We start from the raw sequence: 22,955 nt of genomic DNA on the forward strand, positions 1-22,955 counted from the left end.
AGCTCATCAGGCACCGCCCGGGCTCAGCCGCATCGAGCCCCACGTCTGCAACCTTCCTTTTGTACAGAAACCTTACTTTTGAGGGAAGCCAAGTGCTCCAGGGGCCGCGGGGCACCGCACCACCCCCCTCCCGGTCAGGTCCTTCGGGGGCCAGCACAGGGAAGGGCCAGACAGCTGCAGAGTGCGCACCATGCAGCGTGCGGGCCAGCACCTCCAGCTGGCCCTCCAGGACGTGTACAGGTGCGACCGCGAGGACCCAGGGTGTGTTCAAAGGCCAACACAGCTGACCTCTGAAGGGTCAAGAGCACCAGGAAACGCAGTGAGAGCGAAGACTAGAAAAAAGAGTTTTTATTTACAACCACGGAGTCCCACATGAATACGGGGAACACGCGGCGTGCACACGCGCGCACACGCCCGAGCCGCGCAGGCCCACCACGCGCCCTCAGTGCCCGATGCGCACCAGCATCACGGTGACGTTGTCCGCCGAGCCCCGCTGCACCGCCTTGTTGGCCAGCCTGTTGCAGGCCGCGTCGTAGCGGGCGTCCACGGCAGGCTTCCCTTCGCGGCTCTGGATCTTCTCATCCTGCCGGGCGGGAAAGGGTGCCGGTGAGCAGGGGCCCTGAGCCCGCCCTCCCCCAAGACGGCACCCCCATGAAGAAGGACCCCTCCCCAGGCTCCACCAGGGCACACAGGACAAACTGACGGCTGCCGCTGAGTCTCCCGGGCACAGCTGACGTTGAACCCGCACACAAGGGGGCCCCCCAACAATGGGGACAAGGGGTCCCAGGACACGTGCCTGCTTAAGACCTAAGGTGCGGCAGACAGCTGGCCTCTGCCCCCAGTGCAATTGATTTATTTTACTTCAGAGCAAGGGGAAGGGGGGGAGAAGGGGACACACTGATGTGCGAGAGAAACACCAAGTAGCTGCCTTCGTACACGCGCCGACCAGGGACCAAAGCTGCAACCCAGGCCTGGGCCCTGACCAGGAAATGAACCAGCAGCCTTTCTGTTTGCGGGGCGACGCCCAACCCGCTGAGCCACACAGCCGGGGCCCTGGTGCGACGCCTCACCTCAAGGCAGGACAAGATGAAGTTCACAGCTTCTTCGGGGGTGAAGACCTTGAAGAGGCCATCACAGGCCAGCAAGATGAACCTACAGAACGGGGAAGAAATAGAAAGAGGCTTAACAGCAAATTCTACAAACTGGCCCAATAAAGACAAACACCGTCCAAGTAGCCAAAGGCTAAGAATTTTAAAAAACCAACTGAACTTCTATGAGACAAAAGCTGAAACTCCTTAAATGTAACTAGTAACTGGGCCAGCCTCTGCTCACCAGCAGTGTGGGTACAGATTAACCAAGCGGGAGGCACGGCGCTTTCTTACACACACTTGGGGGGGAAACCACCGGAGAACATCGCACCATTAGAACAGACATACCCGGACATCCCGTCGCCACCTCCCTGCCGGGAGCCGCTTCCCAAAGTCGTGGAGTGGGTGGCCACCCCACCCGCAGGCCCCAGGACAACCACCCCGCTTTGCTCTCTGGAGACAGGGCTCTCTCCCTCTCAGAAGTCTCGTCCTCTGAACAGTTTCATCCTCCGAGCACCGAGGATGTCCGGGCTCTCGCCAGCTCTGCCCTCACTGTCACGCCCAGGCTTTGCTCCTCTGTCGACACCCACCAGCACCCACTGCCTGGCACAGTGGGGCACGAGTCCCGGATGGCTCCTGCCCCTCCCAGGGAGGGAACTACAGCCCACAAAGGCGCTGGCCTGGGGCAGCACTTGGAAAACCAAAGGGGCTGGTGGGGAGACGCTGGCGACAGGCTCAGAGCTGCACCCCAAAGGGCCCCCGGGCATTCCTTGCTGCCCTCACCGCTCAGTCCGGTAACACCATTCTGAGTGCTTCCCAGCTCAGCTGCCAGTTCAGCATCCACCTGGGCCACAGACTGGAGCCAGCCCCTAAGGAGCCAGCCGCCGGGCCGGGGCCTCAGCTTCAGGCAGCTCAGGGTGCAACACACAACGGCGAGGCGGTCTCTGGCCCAACCGAGCTCAGCCGGAAACCCCCAGGGCCCCCTACCAGTGAGAAGCGAGGTCCAGACTCCTCAGCATGGAGCACAGGGCCTGTCACCTCTCCCCCCAGAGTCCCCTGCCACCGTTCTCCTGTGGCTTCACCACTGGCACCCGCCTGGCCGCGCTTTGTCCCGTTTCCTCTCAGAAGGCCTTCTTCCTCCCACAGGGGCCCCCGCCCCTGCCTCTCACTCCCAGGACACGCGGCCCCAACCCTCCCGTGAGGCCCACTGGCACAGAGCCGTTTTCTCTCCCCGCACCTTCCCGGCCCCGCGAAGAGCCCAAGACGCAGCTCCTCAAAGCCAGAGCAGGGCGAGCGCGTGCCTCTGGCGGGCACTCTTACCTGTCGTTGGGGGTCAGCTGGCAGCGCCTGATGTCTGGTACGGAGGTGACCCCACAGCGCTTGTACTGCCCGTCCCCAATGGAGCGGGACACCTCCAGCACACCCAAGACACGCCCGTCCCTAGAACAAGGGGCAACACTCAGACTCCACCTGCCGGGCCACGGGGCAGGGCAGCGGGGCAGAGGGAAAGGTGTGGCACGCAGGGGACTGCCGCACCCTCGGGGCTCTGAGTTGGCACAGGCCCGCGGTCCTTGGCGCCCCCTTGGGCTGCATGTTCGAGGCTGCACTGGCCTAACCTGCCAACCTGCCCAAGCGCTGGGACAGTCTGGACTGGACTAAGTAGGGGCCTGGCTGAGTTTTTTTTTTTTTTAAAGGCTTTATGTATTTTTAGAGAGGGGAAGGGAAGGAGAGAGGGAGAGAAACATCCATGGGTGGCTGCCTCTCACACGCCCCCTGCTGGGGACCTGGTCCACATGTGCCCTGCCCAGAAGTCAACCGGTGACCCTTGCACACAATTGGGGCACCACTCAGCACAGTGTCCCACTTTTACCTGTCCTGTGCGTAGGTAGGGGACAGAAAGACGGGGACTCCACAATGTGAAGCAGAGCTCCATCAGCAGGGGAACAACTGTCCTTGGCCAGGGCCCCAGCCCAATTCTGGTGGGCTCACCACTGTGCAACCTCAGACCCTCCAGGGTGAAGCTGGGGGAGCAGCCACCTGGAACAGGTGTGGGGCACCCGGCCGACACCTTAGCTGACCTGGAGCTGCCGCACAGGTGGAGGGGCACAGCAGGAAACTCGGGCCCGTCCCCGGGACTTCCACTGGCCCTTCCTGTTCGAGTCCCCCTTCACGCGGAGAGGCAGGGGTGCCAAGCCGGCTGCTCTGGCCGTGAGGACATGCTGGACACTGCGCTGACTGCAGCCCCTCCTCCCGTCGACACGGGCAGGGCAGTCAGTCTGCAGCAGAGCTGCTCCCCCCAGCCCCCGCCCCGACTGTCCCGAGCCGACAGATGCCCAGCCCAGCACCTCGCTATGAGGGCCTACAAGGGGTGGCAGTGGGCTCCAGAGCGGCCCCGTCGGTACCGGAGATCTGCGTGTGACCCGGCAAGCTCGCCTCATCCGTCCAGCGGCCTTCCAAGTAGAACAGACAGACATAAAGGTTCCTTCACCTTCTCAGGAGCCCAGAGACAGGATGACACAGGGCCGCACACTGCGTGCTGCGCTCAGTGGCGGAGCGCGGGGGCCAGAGCTCGCCCAGACCCGGCTCTGCCTGTTGGCAGACGCCCTGGGGAGAGGCAGGGAACCCAGGGATGGGCAGGCAAGAACACTCAAACATGCCTTCGTGTTAACCCATGGAAACGTGGGTTTCAGCTTTTTAAACTGTGATAAAAATACACATCACATAAAATCCACCACTTTTTACACGCACGGGTGGGCGGGGGCGGCCTCCCGTGCACGCACGCTGTTGTGCCGCCACCCCCAGCGTCACCTCCAGAGCCTCTGTCTCCCCGACCGGAACTCCTCCGCACCAGCGAGCACCCTGCCCCCTCCTCCCCAACAACCTCCGCTTCACTCTCCGTCTCCGATGACTCTGGCCACTCCACGGACCTGGTGTGGGGGAGACCTCAGTGCCTGTCCTTCTGCACCCGGGTCATCTCAGCATCACGTCCTCAGGGGCCAGCCGTGTTGCAGCCATGACAGAACCCCCTTCCTTTCCAAGGCTGAGCGGCAGTGCACGGCACGGACGGGCTGCTCGGCCGACCACGGCACCTACAGCAGTCACGTGGCTATGAGCAGGCGTGCACGCACCTGTCCGAACCCCTGCCTGCAGTTCTTCTGGGGGCACACCCGGAAGTGGGACCGCCAGTCACTCGCTAATTCTACTTTTAAGCCGGCAGGCATCCCCCTGCTGTTTCCCACCAACAGTGCACAGGCCCGGCTCCACCCTGTGAGTGACTCACACAGAAGGCGGAGCCCTGACTCTGGAACGAATGGAAGCCAGGGACCACGACAGCTGAGGGGGCAACCTCAGCAGTGACAGCCATCGACTCATGCACACCCCGCGTGATCAAGAGCCCTGGACAAGAGAACCGGGCTCACACTTCAGTAACAGCGATGCTGACACCACCGACTTAAAGCAGTATTTGCAAAACAACACGCAGTTATCAGGAGCCGAGATTTTTGGCCAAAAGAGCTGTGGCCAATGCGTCCCAGCTTGGGCCTTGCAGACGTAGAACTAGAGACGCCTGGGTGAGACCGCTGTCCCCACAGAGTGCGAGGGTCCCCTCCACTGGCCGCAGTGGCAGTCATGTGAGCGGGAAGAGCCCCAGAACCTGATGGCCGGAGCCTGCACCTGGAAACCCAAACACACCGGCACACAGCGATTCACACGGCAAGGAGAGGAGGAGAAAGGGAGAGGAGCAGAGGGGTGAAAGAAAACTCACTAAGCCGTGGCCAGGTAAGTAAAGTCAGTGGGTTAGGGCACCGTCTCGGTGCACCAGGGTTATGGGTTTGAGCCCCGGTTACAGTGCGCACGAGGACCAACTAAGAAATGCATCCATATGCGAGACAACAATCGGTGTTTCCCTCTCTCTCCAAAATCCCAATACAAAGAACGGAAGAAAACACCAATCTCCACAAGTGCAGAGGGCGCTCTTACTCTACAAACTGGTGACAGGAGACTTAGACACTCACTGTGCTTCCTGGGAAGAAGCACGGTTCACACCCTGTTGATGAAGGAAAGCCTTTCTCTGCAGGGTGCCCTCCAACCCGTGTGGCAGGAACCCCAGAGGCAGAAGAGCACCGCGTCACCCTGTGAAACACCGACCCAGGCGAGGGCCACCGACACCATGAGAAGAGAGGCTGACGGGAATCAGCACGTTCACAAGGTGCTAGGGTGCATCTCCCCAGGTCACCCCCGACCACCCAGGGACACCGGTCCCTTTCCCTCTGGGGACTTGCCAGCACCACCACTGACCTCATGGGGCCAATAAGGGGAGACACCCTCAAGGGTCGGGCACGCCCTCCAGTACTGTTGCTAACAAGGTTTAATCCGAATCCAAAGAAGCCTGTAGGCCTAACTTGCAGCGACTGAAACGGTGCCGCGGAAACAGCCTTGCTCGGAACGCCGGGCCCCGCACGGCCGCTGGCTGGACAGCTGCACAGTGCAGCCGGAGGATGGCCCAGCCACGCTGTGCTGGGAGGCGCGAGCCCAGGCCGTCACAGACCCTGGCTGGACCCCGGTTTCAGACACTCCGGGGACAGCTGAGGAAACAGGATGCAGACTGGACAGCGGGTGCCCCAACACACGCTAAGAGCCTGCTTTCTCAAGTGTCGCATCTGCAACTAACTTCCAGACACACAGCCCCACGCACGCCGACGAAGCAAGCTCGGCCACACGCTGTCTACAGAGTCCAGCTGGCAGATCCTGAAGCGTTGCTCTAATTTTGTAGAACGTTTGAAAATTTTAACAATCGAAGCAGGACTGTTGGAGGAAAAGGAGTGACTGGCGTCCACTCCGGCCAGAGATGGGACCCCAGGCGGCCCTGGGCTAAGGAGCCAGGGTGCTGCCCCCGAGCCTCGGGCCTCTTCTCCGACACACCTTCGGACAACTCCCTGAGGCGTCTGGACACGGCGCACAGCGAGCAGTGCCGGGAAGCAGGAAGTGCCCACGACACAGCCGATCCTTCAGCCTCGGGGCCGTGAATGTTGACAGTCTTTCCCAGGAGCTCAGGCGAGGCGGGGTTTCAAAGGTCTGAGAGAGGGCCCCCCAACCTAACACTGAGGGTGCGTTCTCGGCCACCAGGTTCTGCAGCAGTCACCGTGGAAACACACGGTGTTGCCCATGGTCCCACCAGGCTCGTGCAGACGGCCACGCCTCGACCAAGGCCGCTGCCGCCTCATCCCGGCACCGACTCTGCGCAGCCGATTCTGGCAACATGGACAGCGTGCCCAAGGACAAGGGACAGCAGCCTCTGGAACTGTGACTTCTCTCTCGTCTCCGACAGCAAAGAGCACCCTAATGGTCAAACTGTAAAGCGAGCCAGGAACTGCTTCAGGTCAGCGGTGTCACGCCACGTCCCAGGAGACCAGTCCTCTGAGGTGCAGAGACAGAGGCCCCCGGCCCCATAAACAGAGGGGTGGGACAGGGCGCAGGTCCTCGCCCAGGGCGGCTGTACCCCACCCAGGGAGCCCAGAGACAGTCGGACCGACACATTCTTCCCGTCTTCACCCTTCAGTGCTCTCTCTGGACCATTCCCCTAAGACCACAGCCCATTCGGTTGTGACAGGTTGTGACAAACGACAGTATCTACAACAGTTCCCAGTGGTGCCCCGGGATCCGGGCCAGGCTCCCTCCCTCTGCAGACTCTGGGAGGTGTGTTCCTCGCACATCGCACACACTTTCGGCTCCCACTTGCACTGACGTGTCCTATGACACCCACTCACCTGCGTCCCCAGGAGGCCTTGCACGGCGGGCCCCGCCCCCAAGTTCCCAGCAGCCCCCGCTTACCTGACGTTCCCTCCAGCCTTCTGTATCCTCATGCGCTCCTCATACTGTGTCGGGTTGTGCTCCTTGCTGAGGCTCAGGGCCGAGTGCTTCTGACCCTCCTCGTTGTAACGACACAGGATGGCCTGGGAAGAAAGAGGCCCCGCAGCGGGTGAGGCCAGGGGACCCGTGCTCGGGGCCAGCGGGAGACAGCAGCCGGCAACGGGGCCTCAGAGTCCGCCTGCTGCTGACAGCCATGGCTCCGAGAAGGGCCCCAGTCAGAGCGGTGCCACAAACACCAGCCAGGGATACCGCCACTCTGGGCGGGCTCTGCTGGGCAGCAGCAGCTGGGCACTTGCCCTTACTAGGACAGTGGACCTCACTCCCAGTCTCTGGGTCCACGGGAGGTGGCCAGGAGCGGGACAGGCAGACCCCGGACGTCCCCACACGCTCCCTGTACCAGATCTACCACAGGGTCACCGCTGGGTAACCCTGGGGCTCACTCGAGGCAGCCGAGGCCCAGAGGGCGAGTGTCGTGCCCAAAGCCACACACAGGGCTAGGATTCCAACCCGACTCCAAAGTCCTTTCTCTGTGCCAATTTCACTCGCGCTCTCTTAAAGTCCTGTGGTCCGTGCACACACACGTCCTGCGGACAGCCCACCAAGGCGTGACCCCACCCCGAGGGACAGGGACCGGGCCCTGTGACGTTCACCGCGCAGCCCTCTCTGAGTCTGAGGAGGCCACTTCACGGTGGAAGTCACGCCATCCCTGGGACCTGGAGGGGCAGGGGGGCTGCCTGAGAAGCAGCAACGCAGCAGAACTCAGCTCCTGACAGGCAGCTGGGCTGAGCCGCCCTGTGGAGGGCCCACCTCCAGCTCGAAGTTGTTCCCACCCCAGTGATGGGGACCCGGCTGTCCCCAGTGGGAAATGCCCAGGCTCCCTAGATGAGCAGCACAGCATCGAGCACGTGCCTGGCTGCCGCTGTCCAGGTACTCGGACAGCACCGGGACTCCGAGAGGCAGGGCCCTGAGGTCGGAGATGTGAAGTGGAAGAACATGGTCACTGGGAACCGACTCCGTTCCGACCTGGAGCGCTGCCCTGGCGGAGCGCGCCCAGCAAGCGGAACGTGGCAAGCAGGCAAAGAAGAACACATCTGGGTTTTCAGGCAGAAGAGGCCTGCTACAGCTGTGCGTCTTCCCAAAGGGCAGACCAGCTCAACTCAGCTGCTGGGCCCCTCAACCTACACTCCGCCCTGGAGCCCCTGCCGCCCCTACAAGAGGTGGCCGACCCAGCCCTCATGGTTTTCATCTCGCCTGAGAGACGCTGCTGCGCTCCCCGCTACGGAGTACTGGCGTCTGGGCGGGCACACCGACCACATACCCGGCTGTCCCCGAGGTTGGCGATATAGAGGACGTTGTCCACAGCCAGGACGCAGGTGGCAGTGGAGCCGTCTTTCCAGGCCGGCTTCCTGCGGGGACAGACAGCAGACAGGGTCACCCCCGCCACGCGGACACTCCGAGACGCACTTGCAGGGAGAGTGGACGGGACCTCATCCTCTGCAAGGAACTGCGTCCCCACACTTGCCCTCTCCTGCTGCAGGCTGTGGGGCAGCCACAGGAGCGTACTTGGTGCTGCACTGTTCGGACGGGGCGTCAGTATGAAGCAGAATCGAAGACGTGAAAGGCGTTTGGGAGAACCACACACGCTCCACTCACACCCCGTCATGTGCTCACACTTACTGGCTTGAGGCTTGTCTGAGGAACTCTTCGTCGGTGTGCTTGAAGGTGTCCAGAAGGCACCTCCTCACGGTCTTCTCCACACTGGCTACATCTCCTGTTGCGGAAGGAGCACAGGCAGGCGGGCAGCGACTCTCGCCCACCTTCCTTCTGTCTTTGAACTAGGACCCAGAACAACCTGTCTCCTCCCCTACAGGGCAGTGCCATCTGCTCTGGTGGCGGCAGGCTCTTACCTGTAAAGGCAAGCCCCCTGCCAGCCCCACGGACACGTCCCAAGAGGGGCCCAGTCCCCGCCCTGCTCTTTTACTGTCACTGGTGACTCTGTCAAAGCCAGAGTGACCTGTCACTGAGTCCCACAAACAGCGAACACCGAGATGGATGTGAACGAATTCAGTTCTCAGTCTCACCTTTAGGAAATTTCCTGATTAAATTCTGATGCAAATTCTGTGCAGCAAACTTTGAGGCGCGAATTCCTCCATGCCCGTCAAAAACAGCAAAGTAGGAAACCCGGGTTCTAGGAGGCAGAGTGAGAGAGTGCGCGTCACGGCCCACTCGGAGGACGCCCGCTGCGGAGCCGCCAGTCACTGCCGCGAACGGGACACAGCTGGCGACACTGACAGAGACACACGTGTGAGTAACTTTCAGGGCATTTTAAAATTAAACACACTTGTTTCAAAAATCAAGGTCTGTAAGCTCTGATTTTCCACTGAAGGTGAAACTAAAATCCCTAACTTTTTTTTTTAGATTCTATTTATTTACTTTTAGAGAGAGAGAAGGGGGTAAAGAGAGGGACAGAAACATCAATCAGTTGCCTCTCTCACGCCCCACGACCCAGGAATGTGCTGACCTAGAATCAAACTTTCGACCTTTCAGTTCACAGACTGGCGCTCAATCCACTGAGCCACACCAGCCAGGGCCAAAACCTTCTTCTATTTAAACCAGACTTAGTTTTAAACACTAAGACACAGAAAAGCAACTATTAGTCCAGGAGAGTCAAAACTATCTGTAAGGCCCTGACCGGTGTGGGTCAGTGGGGTTGGGCGTCACTCTGCAAAGCGAAGGGTGGCCAGTTTGATTTGGGGTCAGGGCACATGCCCGGGCTGCGGGCCAGGTCCCGGTCAGGACGCATGCGACAGGCAGCTGACCAATGTTTCTCTCCTGCTCTCTTTCTCCTTCCCTTCCTCTCTCCCTAAAAATAACGAAATAAAACACTAAAAAAAAAAATCTGTATAAGGACCTGGGACAGTTTCAGGGTTGTTACTCAAACTTGGACAGGTGTCTAATTTTTTTTTTAATTTTTATTGTTATTCAATTACAGTTGTCTGCCTTTTCTCCCCATCCCTCCACCCCACCCCAGCCGAAGCCCCCTCCCCCTTGATTTTGTCCACATGTCCTTTATAGTAGTTCCTGTGATCCCCTCTCCTCCCTGTCCCCCCCCCCCCCCCCCCCGGCTATTGTTAGATTGTTCTTAACTTCTATGTCTCTGGTTACATTCCGTCTGCTTTTTTCTTCAGGTGTCTAATTCTTAAAGCCCATCTCACCAGACTTATTCCTATTCCCCTCTCGGGTGTGCCAAAAACCTCACACAGACGTGGAACAAATGTCATTAAATAATAAGCTGTTTCAAGAAGAACAGAACAAAAATGCCTGAGAAATGACACTTTCACTACAGGTCCTGTTCGATCCGGGACACCATGAGCCGTGTATGTGTGGGGGGAGAGCTTCCCCTGGGACGGAGCTCAGCACTGCTCTCTGGTGGCAGGGCGCCTGCTGGGCAGGGCAGGGGGCTCCTGATTAAATCCGCCCCCCACCACCTGTGCTGCCCGACGGGCTCTCCTCGAGACCCTCTCCCGGCTTTAGAAGCAGCTGCAAAGCACACCCCGGTCCTGGGGAGCACCAAGTGCATGCAGAGCTGGAGTCCCCGCAATGTGACGAGGCTCCCTGCAGGGCCACCACCTCCTCGCGACTATATCTACTAGACAAAAGCCACCAGCACCAAAGGCTCCAGCACACTGTATGTTAGTGACCAACTGGTGTCAGTTAATGACTGTTTCATAGAGATATAAGTAATTATTGTACATGTAAATATATTTTTTTAAGGTTTTATTTATTTACTTTTAGAGAGAAGAGAAGGGAGGGAGGACGAGAAGGAGAGAAATATAAATGTGTGGTTGCCTCTCCCACGTGCCCTGACTGGGGACCAAACCAGCAATCCAGACGTGTGCCTCTCCGGGAATCGAACCGCTGACCCACTGCTTTGTGGGACACCCAGCCCACCAAGCCACACTGGCCAGGGCGACACCGCGCACATCGGCGACCACCCTCTGCCCCGCCATGGGCTGCTTTTCCTCCACACTGAGGACCCTGCCCAGAGGCCTCGCTGCGTTTGGACAGATGGGGAGGGTGGAGTTTTTCCAGCTCTCCTCTCCCCGTACCCCTCCTGTGCTGTGCTCACTCTCCTGGGTCTCCTGGGTCAGCACCTGCTGCTGGGCTGGGTGGCTTCCGGGCTGGGTGGCTTCCAGCCCGAGCTCCGGGGTCCTGGAACAAGGGCACCGCCCATTTCCCTTGGCGGCAGAGAGCGTGCGCCCTGATGGCCCCATGGGCGGTCAGTCCCACAGGGTAGGGCCACTCAACAGCAGCACCACTGGCGTTTGGAACTCCACCATTCTGACGGGGGCTGTCTTGGGAGCACCCTGGGCCTCCCCCACCAGACACTGGGGACACGCCCTTCCACTGCGACAACCAGCGTCAGGAGGAGCAGAAAGCCCCCTGCGCTGAGAGCCGCCCACACAGGACCAAGCTGCTCCCCTGCTGCGTCAGCCTCTCTAATTCGCGCAGAGTGGGCGAAGCCCCAAACCGCGGCCCCAGCTGGGCCCAGAGACCCTTCCTTGTACCGGCCAGGCTGGCCGGGCCCGACACTCACATGAGGGACGAGGGTGGCTTGCACTCGGCCGTGATGTCGTTCAGGATGACGTGGGCGTCCTGCATCTCCTCCCGCTCGCCCTTGCGCTCGGCCACGTAGCCTTTCAAGCCAAAGATCACTGAAGAGGCTGAGGGGGGGAGAACAGAGACCCAATACAAAACGGTGCCCACAGGAGCCCGGGTCCCAGAGCAAACGAGCGGGCTGCTGGCTGTCAGGACTCCCAGCGGGCACACGAGCTCGCTGCCCCCCGCCCCCTCCAGCCAGTCTGTGGCTGCACCGGACCCCTGTGGGTCAGAGCGGCGTCCTTCGAGGACGGATGGTGGAGAGGCGGCAGCGGATGCGCGGGTTAGTGGGGGACGGCCCCGCGGAAGGCATCAGTCACAGCACCAGAGGGAGTGCGCGGTCGTGCCCCAGAAGGGGGTGTGCGTGGGGGAAGGGACCTGCGCAAGTCTGCTTCTGACAACCACTTAGCAAGGACAGAGAAACTCCTGTTGGGAGAAGCGTTAGAGGAGTGTCTCTCAAAGGTCCTGGTGAACTACCAGAAACAGGTGATTTCTCTGCTTGAGGCGGGCGGAGAACTTGAACAGCTGGGGAGACCAGCAGCTTGTCCTCTGACTGAGGACAAGGACAACGGAGCCCACCGAGGCACAGACACCTCTCTCTCTCTCTCTCACATCCAGGCCAGCTCAAGCTCGCTTTCTGACCCCTAGGGCCGCGCAAATAACACAGACAGCACCTGAGCACCGCTGCTGGGGCAGAGCCCTTCCGGAGAGGGGCTGACTGGCTCAGCTGCAGGCCAGCGGGCCTCGCCCACCCGCGTGCACCCTGCAGCTTTGAGAGCCTCTGTGGCAAAAGCAGAGCGGTCGGGGCCACAACTGAGTCCATAGCTGCCTCCCGCTCACGGACACTTTCCACGCCTCCCCACTGTGACAAGTCGCAAAGCGGGCCACAGGCTGCCACTGCACTGCTGGCCCCGGGCTCCCTGGCAGCGGCCTGTGGAGCTGACCACGGAGTCAGAGCCCAGGTCACCAGGCCGTGAACAAAGACAGGGCATCCGAGAGGAGCTGGGCGGGTGGCAGGCATTAGCCTCCTGCACGGGGCTCAGGGAGGACTCCCGTGGGTTCCAGACCACGGGAGGCAGAGAGAGCGCGCGCGGGAGGAAGCTCCAGGAATCGGCTTGCAAAAAGGGAGCCCTACCCGCTTCTTAAATACAGACACACAGAGGAAGTGGCTTCGTCAGAAAGCTGAGCTTGGTGTTGCTCTGGGTGGGTCTAGATTATGAAGTCTAATACATGTGTTTTCAAACTGTCTGAAAACCTTTACAAACTTTCTTTTCCACAAGCTCTTCACTGCCATTCTCCTCTTCTTCAGAGGGCTTTCTCTTTGCTCCTTTCCCTTCACTCGTTACCGGCTGGGGCAGCGAGGTGTCAGGAGAACCTGGAAATGAAGGGAGAGCCAGACAGAAACAGCTGTAGGCGGACAACAGGAGCCTCTGCAGACCAGGCCTCTCCCCAACCCCCCCCACCCCCAGCACGACCTGGCACAGCAGCTGGCCCCGGGGCCCGAGGCGGGTGGGCCATGCCAGCCCAGAGGGTCTGAGGGGGAGGCTTCCGGAGGCCCGGGGCTCTGGCACACACACTGTCCCTTAGCTGCAGGCCCTGATCTACAAACAGGGAGCTAGCTGCCCAGAATCTGCAAAGTGACCCATACTGAACAAGCTCGAAAAAATAACAAGTACCCAAATGGCTTAAAGTGAGGTCAAAGTCGGGCTTTAAGAACTGTATGGGTCCAGAAAGGCAAAATAGGCTGCAGAAGCCCCCTGGGGGCAGAGGGACAAGCCTGGGGCAGAGCTGAGAGCTCCTGCACCGTGTGGCCCAGAGAGGCCCGGGTTCAGATCCCTGTCCCACCCTCCCGCGGTGCGCCCTGGAGGCAAGGTCCTCGGCCTCCCCGCCCGCTTCGGTCTGGGAATGGATGGGGACAAGGCTGCGAAGCACTGATCACAGCACCTGGCCCACCAAGCGTCCAACCACAGGCAGCTGCTATCGCAGCCAATGGACCTCCGAGCTCAGCTGTGAGGGCACTATCAATTCACTCAGCTCCTCTGTGCCGGGCACCTCGGGGTGTGGAGGAAGAAGGGAGACACTGTCCCTGCATTTTGTGATCTTTTTCCAAGTAACTGACTCTTCTTTTATTTCACACAGCAGTACAGCGAGCATACCCCCACCCCTGTAACGAGGCAGATTCAATGAGAACGTGCCCCGTTTGTTTCCAGCAGACTCCCCCCCAACCCCGCCTCTCCACTAGCCCCCTGCCACCTACTGCTTGTGCTCCCCCCTCCCCCCCCCCACAGTGCACGACAGAGAAGGTTTTAAAGCTGCGTAATCGACTGCCACCGGTCACACTGCAGTCCGAGAACGTGGTCTGCCTCGTGCGGGTTGCTTTGTGCCCTACAAGTGGTCGGTCTTCGTGCACGGTCCTGGGTGCCCAAGAAGAGTATCTTCTCAAGAAATCCAAAATATTGGACCCAAGACCGGATTCTATATTCCAACCTGTTAACAGTTAGGTTGAAATCTTCTAAGTTGCGACCCGTTTATTGTCTGTTGCCCTGTGGATAACTAAGACATAGCTGTGTCGAATCTTTCTTAGTTTTATTAAATCTGTTAAGATCCCTGTTTGCAAAGAACTTTTTCTTTTTAGGAGATTTTATTTACTTATTTTTCAAGAGAGGAGAAGGGAAGGAGAGACACATCAGTGTGTGGCTGCCTCTCATGCGCTCCCCACTGGGGGCCTGGCCTGCAGCCCAGGCATGTGCCCCGACTGGGAATCGAACCGGCCACCCTTCGGTTCGCAGGCCGGCGCTCAGTCCACTGGGCTGCACACAACTTTCATCGTAACTGAAAGTACTGTCTGCACTGGGGAGGAGGAGTTAGGCTAAACTGCGTGAGCGTCCTGTAATTTTTTAGCTTAGCTATGTGAGATGAGTGCACTGTTTTTCCTAAATCCCGGGGTTATACGGACTGAATCCCTTTCTACTAGACCACCCCCAACGATTTTGTGGTAATGAGTTAATAACACAAAAAAGAGACGTGAAAAGCAGGTGTTCTGTCTGGCAACATAGAGAAAGTTGTCACCCAGGACAACCGCGTGTGGAAACGACAGCCCGAGTCCCACCCTCCCTCTCCAGGGGACTCCTCAAGAGCAGCTCTCAGACGGGAGGGGGTGCGTGGTCCCTTACTGTGACAACCTGGGGGGTCTGCTCCATTCTTACTTGCTACCTAACGGGACGGAAAAAGAAGCCGGACATTTACTGAAGAGGCAGAGCCAACGCTAATAGGCTTGATGAAAATAAAATAAATAAGCAGAACCTCGAGAACATGCACTGATTGGAAAGTAATTCACTTGGGTCCTGAATTTCATAATTCCTGGGTCCGTACCAGTCACTAAAACCAGCGTCATTCCGACTTCATTTTCTTTCTTTCTTGCTTTTCTTTAAAGATTTTATGTACTTTTAGAGAGAGGAGAAGGGAGGCAGAGAGGGAGAAACATCGACCAGCTGCCCTGACCGGGAACCGAACTGGAGGCCTTTCGCTCTACAGAACGGCGCCCAACCAACCAAGCCACACCAGGCAGGGCCAGACTTCCTTCTCTTAAGTCAACATCAAAACATAAATGGCATGAAACGGAAGACCCACTCAGCTGTATTTACAGGCGCAGGGATACTGGACATATTTAAAGTGCACGTCATGTAATCAGACACGTCAGCTGCATACGCTGGGGTGAAGAACATGTAACAAGGCAAACCAGAACGACAGACACCGATATAAAAAAAAGAGTTAGTAACAAAGTCAGAAGTAAATTACTTAACTCTTAATTCTTAATCAGTTGCAAGAGGCCGAACGCCCAGGGTGAAAATCACCCAAAAGTGGATGTAGCATTTCAGTAGCTAATCCTTTTTGCTTCCACCAGGTGGAGCCTGGTCCGTGTAAATTGGCCTTATGCGGCACTGGGATTTACCGTCCTCCTGAACGCTGCGCAGGGCTGCAAATGAGTTTTAGGGAAGAGTGGATGGCGCGCCGTCCCTGTGGGCACGGGGACTCCCCTGCCACTTACCTGACTCGCCACTGCTGGCTGGTGGGAGGTCGTCAAAAAGCAAAGGTCCCCCTGGCCCTGAAACACAGCAGGACACTCGGTGAGCCCACAAACCTGGGTGGGGGCGTGAGGGTCAGAACCCACCCCACCGCGACGTCTGTGCAGGTCACTGAAACACACTGAGAGCTCTGTCCCTCCAGCGGCTGCCCACACTGTTGCTCACACTGTGTTAAGTAACGTGGCAAGTAATGTCTCCACCCTACCTGCAAGTCCTCTGGTTGAGAGGAAACAAGACCCTGCCTTAAAGAGTTACGTTTTATTTCAGCAGCAAAGCACTCAAATGAGCCAGAGAAAACCGCTTGACACTTCCCGCAGCTTCTCAGCGCTGGTGACTCGCGGGTTTCTGCCTTACCTGATGCCACGGACTCCAAACTTACAGCAGCCCACCACCTAAAACCTCTGCATGTTGAAAGCGGGGGAGGGAGAAAGGCTGAGACAACTGCCCCCCAGGGCAACACGCTGGCACACACCTGGGAGAGCCTGCAGACTGTACCTGAGTCAGCTCCGCTGGCCGGAGGGAGGTCGTCAAAGAGCGGGGGTCCCTTCTGGGCTTCTTTCCCTAGGACACGGAACACGGGCTGAGCCAGTGCCCGGCCGCGGCCACACAGCTTGGCCACGGGGGAGCCTTTGAGACAGTTCGCCGTTAGGTCCAATTTTTCTCCTCTCATGGGACAGAATGTATCTTTAAAAGTATTTTCTTCACCGCTATTTAACCTGGGCGCTGGTTTCCAGCAGTTACCGCCAACGGGAAAGCAACGAAAGATGACCCAACAGGCTTTCTGAGGGCCACTGAGTAGTTTGAGAAAAACCAGTATTTTTCTGGGCAATTTCATTATCGAAAGCAACAAATATATTTAATCTTCTTTCAAAAAAGCGAATCCTGGGAGGAAAAAAACTGATTCTAGAGCAAGAAAACAATCTGGTACTGGCCTCAGAGGGATGGACCCTCCAAAGGCCCGGGGGTCTTAGCAAGCCCCTCTCAGCGACGCTCTGATCAGACCACCACTCGGAGTCGCAGACCCACAAGCACTGAGAGGAGGCCGAGGGGACCCCGCGCCTCAACCTGGCGGCCCCTGCACAGAGCCCGACTCGACACAGGTCTGCGGGGAAAACGAGGCGTTTCAGATGCTCCGAGACAAAGCCAGGAGGGAGCCGGGTGAGTCCTGTGTCTCAAAACCTGATCGTGTGCACGGTGGGGCTGAGCGCTCGGCTTAACTGCTTTACAGTCGATCACCCCTTTCCACACAACACTGGACCACCACCCCTCACTCTCTGACTGCCCCCCAGTTTCTGCTGAAGCCACCAAACCCACAACCCAGCCGGCCATGACGCCCCGAACACCGACTGGCCACGGCCGGGTCCCAGCCCTGTTCCTCAGGGTTCAAGTGCAGAAATGCGCCCCCTGAAAGACCAGTTCATCCATGGGGTCTTTTTGCCTCCACGTAGAAATGAACTGGGTACCAACTGTACTCGTTTAAAAACAAAAGTTTTAATTAAAATTTATGAACTCCAAAGAAAAGAAATTTCTTCAGTAGTCTTTAGGTCAGAAGTACCTTAAATGCCCGACACATTCCTGATTTAACAGAAAGTACCATGTTTTTCGGACTATGAGATGCACCGGATTGTAACATCTAGGCTTTAGAGGAAAACGGGGAAAAAAAACCCTGCTCCCCCCCCTCCCTTGAGCCAGGCGCTACATTAGGACTATAAGACTGCAAACGCAGGGGGGAGGGGTGTGTCTTATAGTCCGAAAACACGGCAGTTCCTCTGCTTATACCCCCGACAGGAATAAGAAATGTCTGCTCAGCACAGCACATTCTTAGCCCTCAGGATCACCCTCAACAAAGGAAATAGTTGCAAACACTGTCATTTTTCTCAGGAGCGACAGAAAGACTCTGGGAAGCACCCGAAAGCAGCATCAGAAGGACATTAAAAGGCACTCTGGATGGCCTGACCCATATGGCTCAGCTGGCTGGAGCCTCGTCCCCTAACTGAGTGGCTGCGGCTCGATTGTCGGTCAGGGTGTGTCGTGCCCCCCCCCCCCCCCCCCCCCCCGCGCTGAAAGCCACGGAAACAAGGCAGAAGCGCACTGTCCACAGCGGCAGGCGCGCATTGCTGCTCACCCGAGCCACCCAGCACCACTGGGCCTGCTCAGCCTGTCCGCCAGCGGAACCGGGCCCCACTTGTCCAGCCCCTGACGCAGGGGCACGCGGACCGCCTCTGGTTCTGTGCACGACGAGCAATGGCACAGTGACCAACCTCACACCAGATCCTTCTGCTGCTAGACTGCTGGCTAGGGGTGTGGGAAGTTGAACTTTGACAGGTGCCAGGAGCTGTTTGCTCCACAGACAGCTGTGCGAACGTCCACTCCCCGCACACTTCGGGAGAACGGCCATTTCTCCACACCCTCCCTGGCACGCCGCCAGGGCTGACACCCGGTGGGTGGCGGCGAGGCGAGTGCCGGGTGGCGGGCTATTCGCACCTCCTCTTCCAGGACCATCCAGATACAGCCTGGGACCACTTTTCCAGGGGGATACCCATCTTTTCTTATTAGTTTGTAGAAGCCTTTCACTTATTACAGATAGTAACCTGTAGTAATATGCATTGCAATTACTTTCTCTCATTTCGACTTTTGCCTTCGAGTTATTTTGCCCTGAAGATGTTTTTTATTTTTATATAGTTAAATCCATTTTTATTTTTTGACTCAGTTTTTTTCTTGCTTAACCCTGAAGTTTCACAATTAGTCTAAGTTTTATAATATCTTAACATTTATTTAATGTTTAGAGGTCTAATGTTAAAAGAAATACTTCAGGGTGACCTGCAAGCACAGGTCTACACCGGCCTTGGCAGCTTCCCGTCGGCTTTAGAGAGCAGCAACCTCGAGAGAGACAGCCGCCCTGTGACACCGACACCGAGGGACTGCCCAAGCGACTCTGCACAGGACCCCATCAACTCGTCTGGATTCCCAAACACAAGCTGTCCCTCCCACAGACACCACCATCAAGCCAGGACCGAGCTGCGGCAGAGGAGCTGCACGTCTGTCTGATGTGAGCAAATACACGTCCTCTTTTAGACACACTGGACACCGCCCCCCATGGATTCGAACTGTGCAGGTCCCACTTATACACAGAGTTTTCCTTCCCATCACCTGGAGCAGTTCAAGGGTCACCTCTGCAGCTGGGAGTCCGCGCGCACGCAAAGGGAGGCTGTAGTCACGTGTGTCCTGAGGGCGGGTGTCCACCGTGCGGGAGGTCGGCACCCGACCTCTGCAGGGTTTGAGGGTCAACCGTGTGTGCAAGCTCCGCCCAGCAATCGAACCCGCAGGGGCTGGGGTGGACAGTGCCAACTGCGCACAGAACCTGGAAACACGCACAAGCACACCTTGCTTTGCTCTGCTCCCCAGCACCGCACTTCAGAGTTGCCTCCCTGTTCCCCAACTGAAGGCAAGACCCTCCACACGTAGAATGACGTCACTTCACCGTGACGCTCTGGCACCCTGGTCTGGGTCCCAGACTGCTCCGAAGTAGGCTGTGGTGTGTTCCTTCTACACTTCCCTTCAAACCACAAAAACGTAAGAGGCTTGGAAGCTGGAGCATTCGATATGATGTTTAAAACAAAAGTCAAAGAACTAAACAAAACACACTTGATGTATCTGAGCAGTGTGATATTTCCTCCCACTGGATGCTGAAGCGTTTCCACAAAATCCAGCCAAGAGCGCATTCCCCATTTAAATAGCTGTTGGAGTCCACCGCGCACGCAGAAGCCCGCACCAATGCACCCCGCACCAAGGCCTGCTACCTGAGCGCGGGACAGCAGAGTCGGGAGGTGAGACGGGCTGGAGTTCGCGCCCCAGACGACTCCCGTTTCCTGCACCAGCTCCGAAGTCTGTGGCACCTGCCCACCCCACTGAGGGTCGCGACGGGGCAGCTCAGTCTCATCCTTGCATCCACACTGCGACGCCAACCTTATTTTCCACTCACTTTCTCCATTGTCAATTTTATCAGTCGATACCGTCAATTCTCTGAAACAAGTATGGTGCTTTATTCTTCAAATATCATGGCACTGCCACAGACTGTGACATCCGATTCAGCTCTGGTCCAAATGACTGCTGTAACCTGTGAAACCACGCCTTGGTGGTGGTGACCGACTGCCCATCAAGGGAGCTTGGACCCCGATCCTGTCACTCAGTGTCCCCCCCCCCGCTCCCCACCACCTACAAACACACACTCCTTGTTTTTAAAACCACTCCCGGCCAAGAGGGCCTGTGGTGGTGCGGGCACCCCGGCAGGCAGGGCGCCTGTCCCGGCCCTCCGGGGGCGGAGGACAGGAACACCATGCAGCACCACCACCCAGCACCTCCGCCTGGGGTTGAGGTGCCCCGATTCTGGTCACAGGCCTCTCTCCGGGATGTAAAGCACAACATAGGGAACACAGCCAGTGTTCCACAAGAACTAGGCACCTGCACGCACGGAGCTGGATGGCTGTGAGGCTCAGGTGGGGATGGGTCGCCTCGTAAGGTATACAAACGTCTGATCGCCAGGTCATACACCTGAAACTAGTAACGCTGATGCCAACTGTAACTGAAAAAGTCATAACAGGTCGTCAGGTGTTGCATCAGCCGAGCCACAGGTGGCAAACACGAGGCCCTCGGGCCGAATCCGGCCCTCCACCTGGTTTTATCTGGCCGGGCACCTTGTTTCTACCCAGTGGCAGCTCTGCGCTCTGACTTAGCTGTTCAGGAGTAGTTACATTTATAGTCCTGAAATTACATCCGGCCCTTGAAGGCAACCAGGAAGCTGATGTGGCCCCCGTGAAAATGAGTTCGACACCCCTGCTCTAAGTAGGCCCAAACAGATTTCGAGTAGAAAGTCACAGAGATTCTTTTTTAAATAATAAGCTTATAGGCACATCTGCAAAGCTAAACTCTGCCCCAAATGTACTCAGATACGAATTGTCGTCCTCAGCAGCAGTTAAAAAAAGCCACCTTCATGCACAACTAGAACCATCTAGAAAATGAACGGCGGGCCCACGGGCTCTAGCACCGGTTACTCAGATGCTTCTGCACCAGCGGAACGGTGAGGACAGCACGGTGCCGAAACAATGGCAGGCAGAGACTGGCCAGGCAGGTCCCATGGGACAAGCCCGCAGGCCTGCACCCAGGCGCGGAGGAGGGCAGAGCCACCTCTGCTCCGCGCTGGGCGCTCAGGCAAACTGGAGAACGAGACGTTCTCCTCGGACCACTTCGCTACTCCGCCTGGGGTCCCTGCCCCTGCAACTCCGCGCATCTCCTGAGGCCTGAGTCCCGCACCGCCGCGTTCCCCACTCTGTCCCGGCACAAGCATCGCTCCGGCCCTCGGCAGCTCCGGGGGTCCCCAGCGTTGGTCCGTCTATCTCTATCACGTGCACTGAGAACTAAGCTCTCACTAAGGCAAGGCCGGTCTCATTCACCCCCGTGCCCCGGCAGCAGTTCCGAGAAATCTGGGTTTGTTTTTCAAGCGTCCCAGGCTTTCTGCCACCAAGTTAGGTTTGGAAATAAGCACGGAAACGTGAATGGGCCTTGCCCGATCAAACCTAGGGTGGTCGTAATTCAACGGACACGCAGCACTCACAAAGACACTGGTTTTGCCCGCCTCGTGCGTGGGGCTCCCACCCCAGCCGCAGGGACTCGCACCCGCGGTGGGGGCCGTGGCCGAAGGAGAGCCTGGCCGGCGCCCCCGACTCTGGGCAGAGGAGGGCTTCCTGTGACTCCGGAGGCCCGAGAAACTACTACCAACCGAAAAACTAGAGAGGCACCGAGGATGCCTCAAAACCAAGAAGGATGACGCTGGTGATCTCTCCCATCTATGGGGTAAAAACAAAGCAAAACAAAACCCTGAACTTGTCCACGCGCGCGCGGAATCACGCTGTACGAGGGACAGCGGTTCCGACGCGGGCCGGCGGGCGGGGCCCGGACGGCGCACCACGTGCGAAGGCGGCAGACCCTGCGCGGGGCCCGAGGGTGGCGGGCCTGGAGCTGGGCAAACGGCGCGGGGGCCCGCACACAAAGGCCGCGGCGGCCGGCGCTGCCCTCGGCCGGCATTCCGAGCGAAGCTCTTCTTCCTACGCAGAGAATATGGCGGAGGCTCCGGGGCTCCCGGTACGCGCGCTGGGCCGCCTCGGGGCAGGCCGCGCTCGCTCTCCCACTTCGCCCGCCGCCCGCCTCCGGCGCCGCGGGCATCCAGGCCGCCGCCAGCCCACTCACCCGCCTGCCCCCTTCCCCCCGCCGGCAGGGCGGCGACTGGCTTACCGGCAGCCGGCCGCGGCGAGCGCTCGGGCTCCGGCAGGTCCCCGAACAGGTCCATGGCCGAGGCTGGGCGGCGGCGCGGCCCGCGCAGCCCAGGAGCGGCGACGGCCTCCACACCCGGCGGCGGCGGCGGCGGCTGCAGCGGCTGCGGGGCGGTGGCGGCGGCGGCCAGGGCGCCGTCAATCACCCGAAGGCGGGGCAGGAACGCCACCAATCGGCACGCGGCGTGGGCCGGCCGCCCCAGAGTCCTGCGCGCGGGAGAGGCAGGGCGGTGAGGGGGCGGGGCGGGGCGCACGCGCGCAGGCCTCTGGGGCGGTGGACCAGACGCCTTGGCTGCCATTTCCCCCCCCCCCCCCCCCCCCGCCCCCTTCATTCCACGCTGCTCGTGGCCACGGCGTCCGTTCGGAGAAGGCCGGCCCAGAGAGAAATGCCTGAGCTCAAGGGCACCTGTAGTGAGCCCAGACGTCTGGGAAACCTCCGTGGAGCTTTTCACCTGCGTCCGCCCAGCCGCCCTCCCCCGCACGGGGGGCTAGCCTCCGTACCTGACTAATTCATTGTAGAATGGTGAAACCGAGGCCGGATAGAGCGGCCCGGAGCGTTAGTAAGACTGAAACAGCCAAGATGCAGGACGACAGGGAGCATTCCTCCGGCAGGTGGGGGGAGCAGGAAAGAGGGGCTTTCAGGTGATGCTGCAGAAAAGCGCGGTGACCAGGGCGGAAGGCTGTTCGCCTATCCAAGTGTGCACGGAGAGGGGCCACGTGTTAAACCTGAGAAGCGTGCCTGGCGGCCTTACAAACTCAGAGACTTCGAGTACCCGCACAGGGTGGTCTGGAATTAAAACTTAACTAAAAACAAGTCATGGTGGGTAGGCATGTCCTGGGTGGGTATCTTCCCTGACAAAGGTCAGACTTTCCCCTGAGCCTGTCGTCTTTGTGCAGGTGTGATGGCATACCTTTGGAGTGTCAGGGTA

General features: G+C 58.8%; 1 protein-coding gene across 2 annotated transcripts; it reads right to left on the bottom strand.

The window, feature by feature from the left end:
* Positions 1-328: 328 nt before the first annotated feature.
* Positions 329-22,160, bottom strand: ILKAP (ILK associated serine/threonine phosphatase). 2 transcript variants are annotated; one of them, XM_053919294.2, is made up of 12 exons: positions 21,989-22,160; positions 16,196-16,261; positions 15,664-15,720; positions 12,871-12,990; positions 11,554-11,680; positions 9,038-9,144; positions 8,634-8,727; positions 8,275-8,362; positions 6,918-7,039; positions 2,409-2,528; positions 1,071-1,152; positions 329-583 (listed from the first exon to the last, which is right to left on the bottom strand). In XM_053919294.2, exons 1-12 carry the CDS (start codon positions 22,041-22,043, stop codon positions 443-445), a joined length of 1,179 nt encoding a protein of 392 aa, XP_053775269.1. In that variant the 5' UTR covers positions 22,044-22,160; the 3' UTR covers positions 329-442. The 2 variants fall into 2 exon arrangements, with proteins under 2 accessions (XP_053775269.1, XP_053775271.1); XM_053919296.2 differs by lacking the exons at positions 12,871-12,990; positions 15,664-15,720; positions 16,196-16,261 and having other exon boundaries at positions 21,989-22,159.
* Positions 22,161-22,955: the final 795 nt, after the last annotated feature.

The sequence above is a fragment of the Desmodus rotundus genome, chromosome 2 (genome assembly GCF_022682495.2).
Source record: "Desmodus rotundus isolate HL8 chromosome 2, HLdesRot8A.1, whole genome shotgun sequence".
Taxonomy (NCBI): domain Eukaryota; kingdom Metazoa; phylum Chordata; class Mammalia; order Chiroptera; family Phyllostomidae; genus Desmodus; species Desmodus rotundus.